Source organism: Coregonus clupeaformis, chromosome 20 (assembly GCF_020615455.1).
Source record: "Coregonus clupeaformis isolate EN_2021a chromosome 20, ASM2061545v1, whole genome shotgun sequence".
Lineage (NCBI taxonomy): Eukaryota > Metazoa > Chordata > Actinopteri > Salmoniformes > Salmonidae > Coregonus > Coregonus clupeaformis.
In genome coordinates this window covers 19,006,098-19,014,739 of record NC_059211.1, presented here as the reverse complement: position 1 = coordinate 19,014,739, position 8,642 = coordinate 19,006,098, and the positions used below count along the sequence as shown (strand labels likewise).

At 44.4% G+C, this 8,642-nt stretch overlaps 1 protein-coding gene and 1 pseudogene across 1 annotated transcript; one reads left to right on the top strand and one right to left on the bottom strand.

Annotated features, from left to right (window-relative positions):
* Positions 1-721: 721 nt before the first annotated feature.
* On the top strand, positions 722-1,215 carry LOC121532921 (angiopoietin-related protein 4-like). The gene is made up of 2 exons (XM_041838712.1): positions 722-938; positions 1,046-1,215. Exons 1-2 carry the CDS (start codon positions 722-724, stop codon positions 1,213-1,215), a joined length of 387 nt encoding a protein of 128 aa, XP_041694646.1.
* A 1,414-nt stretch (positions 1,216-2,629) lies between these two features.
* Positions 2,630-8,642, bottom strand: LOC121532922 (annotated as a pseudogene).

Genomic DNA, 8,642 nt, shown 5'->3' with positions numbered 1-8,642 from the left:
ATCCCTGCTGGTAGTACGACCTGTAAGTAGTCCAAAGATCAAGGCTCTTAAGGACAAGGAGTTTTGCCTTTCCTGTGTACTCATTGATAAGCAGTTGCCCTAGATCAGTATACAAGTTGCCAGTGAATACGTTTACTCAATGTGAATGGGTGATTTGTTACTAGATCTCAAAGCCCAGGGAGATGAATGACGTCTGTCTAATTTGATGAATGGTTACTGATGAACGTGTATCATTTTTGTTGTTTCAGAGTTGGCCACGGACTGCCATGAGTTGTTCCTAAAAGGGGAGAGAGACAATGGAATGTACACACTCCAGCCTCGCAACTCTCAGCCCTTGGACGTCTTCTTTAAAGTGACTGCTGGTGAGTGAAAGATAAACTAATTTACATTTTAGTCATTTAGCAGATGCTCTTTTCCAGAGTGACTTACAGTTAGTGAGTGCATATATTTTTTTCATATTGGCCCCCCGTGGGAAACGAACCCACAACCTTGGTGTTGCAAGCGCCATGCTCTACCAACTGAGCTACAGGGGACTAATGTCCTTGTTCTTGGTTGCTCTAAACTTCTAAATCGCCATCGGTGGGAATTTGCCCTGATGGATATAGGCTTCTCCAAGAACAGTTGCTTTTCACAGGATGGCTGTGGAACGATTGGAACATTCCTTGGCTAATTCCCTGTCTGGAGAAAATCCACACTCTGAGAAAACAGGAAGAGCACACTGATGTTGGAGCGGTTCGATTGGAGGGGAGAGGCTCAGTCTGTGCAGTACCCATTCCGATTGGGTGGAGAAGAGAGTAACCACGCCCTCTACCTGCCCAAGAGTTCATCTGATGGCCTGGACAGTGGCTTGACCACCGGGCCCTCCGGTCTGCCCTTCTCCACTACTGACAGAGAAAACAACCTGCACGCCGATGTCAACTGTGCCAAGCAACTCTCAGGTACGTCAGTGTATCATTCACATTTTCCTTGAACTTGTCCTCACTGAAGTTCTTGAATCTTCTCATCTAAAAGAATGAACTCTAACAAGTGTCTTGTTTCCCCATAGGTGGCTGGTGGTTCAGCAACTGCAGCCAATCCAACCTGAATGGCAAGTACCCTAGAAAAACCCACCTCCTTCAAAGGCTACAGCCAAGGAAGCCACTGATCATTTGGAAGAGCAATCATACCCTGAGGACCACTGTATTGAAGATTATCCCAGCTACAGTCAAGTCATAGGTGGATCAAGGTTCATTAGACCTTCAGTATAAGAATATTACTTTTTTTTTCTTCACAATATTGTACAAACAATATTGAGCTTGTGAGGTTAAATGAATAACTTAATTTGCCAAAGTCAATAATTCTGCTAGCAGAATTATCATAAATATTGTTATTGATATTAACCTTTGCCTTTTGTGTAGCAAGCCTGCAAGAACATCCCTTTAATTTATTATTATTATTATAATTTAGGATTAATATAATATCTCAGTAGCACTATTTCAGTCAAACTGACTGATGCGTTACAGCACTTACACCCTTTGAAAGGGTCCAACTGTTGTATGTATAATACAAACTAAATATCTTAAATAAATATCAGTATAGTTGTATTTGCAATGGTTGATTGTTTGGGTGAAATTGGGCCTTAGCAAGTCCTTAGAAAATCTATTTAGACTTATTTTGTCTGTATGCTGCAGGTTCATACAGTTGTACTCTGTGGTTGCACTGAAAAGGGCATAATACAGTATCATAAACAAAACATACAGCTCCCCCTAGTGAAATAACTGATAATACACAACTACACAGTTTATTAGGTACACTCATCTAGTACCGGGCCCCCTTAGCCTCCAGAACAGCCTGAATTCATCGGGCATGGATTCTACAAGTCGGAAACGTTCCACAGGGATGTTGGTCCATGCTGACACGATGGCATCACACAGCAGTTGCTGCCGATTGGACTGCAGTACACCACAGCCACCAGCCTGTACCGTCAACACCAGGTAGGATGGGTCCATCACGTTTTCGCCAAACTCTGCCATCAACATGACACAACAGTAACCGGGATTCATCGGACCAGGCAATGTTTTTCCACTAAATTCTCCAGTGTTGGTGATCGCATTCCCAACGGAGTCGCTTTTTCTTGTTTTTAGCTGTTAGGAGTAGAACCCGGTGTGGTTGTCTGCTGCAATAGCCCATCCGTGACAAGGATCGACCAGTTGTGCGTTCCGAGATGCCTTCTGCACACCACTGTTGTACTGCACTGTTATTTGTCTGTTTGTGGCCCGCCTATTATCTTGCATGATTTTTGCCATTCTCCTTCAACCTCTCATCAACGAGCTGTTTTCACCCACAGGACTGCCACTGACTGGATGTTTTTTGTTTGTCGCACCATTCTCGGTAAACCCTAGACACGGTCGTGTTTGAAAAGCCCAGGAGGGCGGCCGTTTCTGAGATACTGGATCTGGCGATCATTCCACGCTCAAAGTCACTTAGGTCACAAAGTTGCTGCAGGCTGTTTAAAAAAATAAAAAAAGAGTGGGGGGGTCGGATGGTGGTGGGGCACATAGTGTGTGTGGAGGGGAATGGTGACATTGGGCAATAGGGGGGAGGAGGGGGAGTGGAGAGGGTGGCTCGGTCCATTCAACTGCAGCCCTCATCAGAGGTACTGCTTGAGGAGGAAGTGCAGCAGCATAATCTCATAGTGCTCTCCAGACTCTGGGCAGCGGATGCTGTGTCTCTCGTTGGGGTAGATCTGAAGAGATGGAGACAAAGGATCAGATATGGAGAAAAGAGAAAGCCCCGGCAAGGAAGCACCGATCTTCCTCATTTCAAATATTATTTTTATATGCTCTGAAAAGATTCCTTAGAAAAAGAAATGAATCATACTCGTTTCTTCTTCGTAGCGTTTGTTTTCACCAACATTTCAGCTAAAGCCTGGGAAAAGGTTGCACCGCACATGCTCAATTCTCTCATCATCGCTCTTCAATTTCTACCCTGAAGACAAGCCTTACACGTAAATAAACAGAATAATAATAATGTGTGTTGTGTCCCATCTTACATGGACTTGTACATGTAAACAACTAAACCCAATGCCCTTCTACCTGTAGCTGATGAGGCTTCCCCGTGTGAATCAGTTGAGAAACCAGGAAGTTGGTGTGGAAAAAGTGCACATTTTTGTCAAGGAATCTGTGTATAATAAGTAACTGGTTAGGCCTGGGTAGGATTTTTTTTAATTAAAAGAAAAGTATTTCCCCTCACATCGAATATTAGCCTGGTCCCTGATCCGTTTGTGCTGTATAGCCAACTCATTTTACATTTTAGTCATTTAGCAGACACTCTTATCCAGTGAGTGCATACATTTTTTTTTTTTTTCCCATACTGGCCCCCCGTGGGAATCGAACCCACAACCCTGGCGTTGCATGTGCCATGCTCTACCAACTGCGCTACACGGGGCCCATAACTCCTATGGTTGTCGTCATTAGAGTTGGTTATACAGCACAAACAAATCTAGGACTAGGCTCATTGAAACATGCATTCCAAGCAAGTCTATCCCATCAGGACTATACCAAAACAAGGGAAGAACAGTGCTGCAGGACAGTGCTACACAGATGCACTTTGGAGAGTGCTTACTGCTGCTTTTACTTATTGCCTGTGAAGCACCCTGAGATTGACAGTAAATTGTAATGAACGATGACGACTCACTCGCTAGGCAGCTTGTCTATGTGCAGGGTGGCGGAGCCAACCTCGTAGCCCTGCTGGTTGTTCTCAGGCAGGTCCATGTAGCGCTCTGTGTAGCCTGTGTCGTAAGCCATCCACACAGTCACAGGGGCTCCCGCTATGGCCACCTGGACCAAACAAGGACAGCACAAATCAAGCAGGCTTAAATCACGAGATTGTGATTCTACAATGTTAACTGATTAAGAGTGAAGAGTAACCATAGGTACAACCAGTTAAGATCTTGTAGTGTTAAATTCCATTTTAGAGTCAATATTTTGGGCTTGTTGATTTAACCAGGGCTGGGCCACATTACTACCCCTTCATGGTTCAAGACCATAGAACTGCACAGCCTGCCGTCACAATATTATATTTTTTTTACACAGAGTGCATGTGATGTGAAATTGTGACCTAGTCCAAAGAGTAGTCCCCTAATGTTCTTCAGTGGAGACTTTGAACTTTCACCTCACCTTGAAGATGTTGGGCCTGTGGACGAGGCTCATGAGGGAGAGGAAGCCACCGTAGGACCAGCCATGGATGGCCACGCGACTCAGGTCCACAAACTTGTATGCCACGTACTGCAGCCCCTCCACCTGGTCCTCAATCTCCACCTGGCCCTGAGACCCACAGAAAGGGGGAAAGGAATGTCAAGGCTGGCATGGACTGGGTTGTGTTCAGAAGGCACAAAACAGAAGAAAATGTTGTTGAAACGCAGTGAAATGGGGACGTACTATCTGGGCTTGTCCAATAAGAACGCCCTTTTTGATGTTGTGCCTTCCTGAACACAACCCTGGTAATACAGACTGATAAACTGGCAATACAGAAATCACATATTTTGTCAATACCTACAACAATGGTGTAGGGTTAGTAGAGATGTGAAGTTGTGCTACTGTTTACCATTTTGTTTTTCAGAGCCCCCTCGAACTTGAGGCCTCTGACAGGAGCCTCTCCCGTCGATGACCACGACAGCGTAGCCTAGTGACGCTAGCGTATTCAGCCTCAAGTACGTCACTCCTTTGTACGAGTTATTTACTAACTGGACTACAAACAAAACACCCACTCAACATTAAAAACATACATAAGAAAACCTTTAACATGATCTTTATTTCTCTTATTTTGGGGTTGAAATCTCAACTATCACAAACAGACTACATTACAGGATAAAAACCTTTTAATTGAACAAACCTGGGGGCCTGCATACACAAAGAGGATGGTGGGGTGCTTTCTGCCAGGTACCAAGGTGTGTGGTTTGTACAACATGCTGTATAGCTGGAACCCTGACTTCCCTGGGAAATTAAAGATCTCTGGTGGAATGTAATCTCCTGGGCACCCTGAGAAAAAAACGACATCAATATGATGTCAAATGCATATCACTGTTCATGTTGCTGTTCTTGGGGCAGTTACTAGAGCAGAAGGGGCAGATAGTTTTTATGTTGTTGCTCTTAGGCAGTTAGTATAGCAACGGCAGATACTATTGATGTTATAGATGTTGCTGCCCTTGGGGGAGTGACTCATTCAAAAACTATGAAGAAGCAACATTGACAACATTGAATTTGCAGTACCATTCCATAGTCTCAATTTGTGAGGTAAGTGTGTCCTTATTCATGTTAACATATGGTGCATTGATACATTCATGTTTTTGTAGTGAGGGTGAAAAGCCAGTAGAAAAGTGAACACCGGAGAGTCCCCTACTCACTCACCTGTGGCCTTCATCATGCTAGCCCAGAACTCAGGCGCTCTGTGCAGAGGGTCGCTCTCTGGGCCTATTAGCTTGTAGAAATGGCCTTAGCACAGACCTCAAGACAACTGTTGCCCACCAGGAGCGGGTAACATTCCATTTCAGCCCTGCTGGTAGCACAATCGTGGGAGGACTAGTCCAGATTGCTGGTTAGTGTGGGATGGAATGGAACTTTAGATGGTGTGATGGGTGAGTTGAAGGAGTCAGGCGCAGGAGGGTAAATCACAGAATAACAGGAATTATTCTGGAAAACAGAGTTACGCAGTAATGCGTCAAAACAGTCCAGTACGCAAAACAGGCGCACTGGAATTAACAAGGCACACGGGGAAAATAACCCGGCGATACAAAATACAAGGAGCTCCACCGAGCTTCACTATCCTCACAATAAACAATCACACACAAAGACGAGGGAGCAAAGGGAACGCTTATACAGGTACTGATGAGGGGATATGAACCAGGTGTGTGTAATGAACAAGATAAAACCAATGGAATGATGAAATGAGGAGCGGCAGTGGCTAGAAGGCCGGTGACGACGAACGCCGAAGCCTGCCCGAACAAGGACAGGTGGCAGCTTCGGAGGGAGTCGTGACAGATGGTGTTGGCCTAAGTAATATGATCAGGCTATCATTGTAAATATGCATTTATTCTTAACTCAGCTGGTTAAATAAAGCTACAATAAAATATAATACATCCATTTGCTGAAACCACAAGGCTTGGTGCCTTTTTCACCTTTACAAGGACTTTCCTCAATGGTTTATTACATTTACATTTTAGTCATTTAGCAGACGCTCTTATCCAGAGCGACTTACAGTTAGTGAATACATATATTTTTTTATACTGGCCCCCCGTGGGAATCGAACCCACAACCCTGGCGTTGCAAACGCCATGTTCTATCAACTGAGCTACATCCCTGCCAGCCATTCCCTCCCCTACCCTGGACCAATTGTGCGCCGCCCATGAGTCTCCCGGTCGCGGCCGGCTGCGACAGAGCCTGGATTCGAACCAGGATCTCTAGTGGCACAGTTAGCACTGCGATGCAGTGCCTTAGACCACTGCGCCACTCAGGAGACTATAAATAGGAATAATTACACCTTTACATCACAGATATAATTCGTTCCATGGCATTGATAGGTTTGGTTAGTTGTGTCTGTTCCAGAATTAACTAATTTTCCATCTTTTGTCCAGCAGGGGCGGCCAATGTACTCGACCCCGGGGAACAGGGTGGTGAATGGCAGGACCAGCTCCTTGTCCTGGGTGCTCATAATCTGATGAATAACAAGGACTCATGAAAATACACAGGCAGATAGGCATTGAGTGACATACAAAATACATAGAAGACCAAAAATATAGGAACAGAAAGCGACATACAGAATATACAGGTAGACATACAGAATATGAATAGACAGACATACCAACACAGTTCAAAACCATGACAATTTATGAAGATGCGCTTACTCTGCCAAGATGGTCGGTTCTGATTTCGGCCAGTTTGAGCAGGGCGACACAAGGTACCCATATTAGATATCACGTCTTATGTGGGACTACTGTCCAATAGCTCAAGTTACTCAAATGTATATTGACGTATAAAATCCTACTCTGCCTAGCCACAATATCTTCCACATGAAAATGTAGATAGTAGCTAATACAGTTCAAGAAAAAGTTATGAATCAGTACCAAAAAAAAGGCAATTTGGGGTGGGGGTGAGAGCGGACCTATGCGGGGGTATCTGTAAACGTCAGCCTTGCGCTCCTCCAGGGCTGGGGAGGGAACGTGAATTAACTCCACCTCTGACTCATCCACCTGCTCATACAGTAACTGGAGGGTCTTCCCCCCATCTGGGTCTGAAAGAGAACGAGACAAACCTATTGAGTTGGCCGTTTTATTCAACGGCAAATATGTGCCGAAAGCCAATGTGCTTTGTGTTACAGTGGATTGTAGAATAACCCAGTGGACTTGGCCTTCAATAATCCAGTAAAATTGTGAACTGTTTTTTTATTTTTATGTATCAAAATCAAAGATCCTGTTCAATCAAAAGATGTATCTCTGGTAGAGGGAAACAACGTAGCATAAGAAACATCACAAAAACAGTACATAAAGATAGTCACCTTCAGGAGCAGCTGGCGGCCACCAGTAGCCCGTGAAGCGGTAAAACTCCTCCTGGATCACAAAGGTGGCAACGCCTGCAGACTTAGGGTCCTCCTTCATATTATACTTTTTAAAGAACACTCTTGCAAGTATATTCGCACAGCATTATATGATGAAAATGTAATGCAAACAAAATGCAGGCCTGTGTGTATCCTCGGTATTAACACAAAAGAGCACCCTTTCAGATAAGTTGAAGACCTTTCATTAAACAGAAATCAATCAAATTGAGAAATAACCAAACTCTGAAAGTGAATTAGCATCAGTCTCAAAATTGTTTCTTGTTTTAGTAGCGTGCCAACCTTTATGGCAGTAGGTGAGTCTCCTCTCCTCCCCTGTCTCAATGCTGACCACCCACAGGTCATTGTTGTTGATGTGCCTGAGCATTGGGTCTTAATCTCTACAGGCTTCATGGGGGACACTTGCTAACCACCACACAGACTTTCAGGGATGAAGACCATGCTACAGTTAGGTTTGTTAGCAGAGTATTTTCTATCACAAACACTTGTGGGTGAGCACTTAGTACACTTCTTCACTTTAGAAATGTTCAGGGCACTTTGTACAGTTCTTTCCTTAAACAATGTAGAAAGTGCTCTGTACACTTCTTAATTTTCACAATGTACAAGTTCCGAATACTGTACATATATTTGAAGGATTTTTTTTTGCATGAACACCTAAAATAACCAAGATGCCAACATAACTGTATTGGTCTAAAAGCAGTATGATCCTAACCTTAACAGGAAGGTCTGGGCTGTATTCTGTAAATTATACACACAATGAAGCCATTATGTCAGCTGTCCCGGCAGTAGAACAGGCTGATGCTGGCCTGGAAGAGGAAAAGGCAGCTCTCGGCATGATAGTCATATGATGTGATCCCAAAGACCCCCAGACGCTTACTCTCTCTCAGCAGCTCCTCCTCCCGGGAGTACACCCCATGATGAGGAGTGGCCTGAGAGGTCAGGGAAGGGAAGTAGCAGACAGTGAGGCAGCGTTGGCTTACCATGGATACCAGTGTTTTGGCTTTAGCCAACGTCTGGGCAATGATAGTGCTACCTACCTTCCTTTTGTCACTCAT

Coding starts and splice junctions, on each gene's coding strand:
- LOC121532921 (XM_041838712.1), top strand. CDS start 722: ATGTTGGAGCGGTTCGATTGGAGGGGAGAGGCTCAGTCTGTGCAGTAC. Junction 939..1,045: donor CTGTGCCAAGCAACTCTCAG/GTACGTCAGTGT, acceptor GTTTCCCCATAG/GTGGCTGGTGGTTCAGCAAC.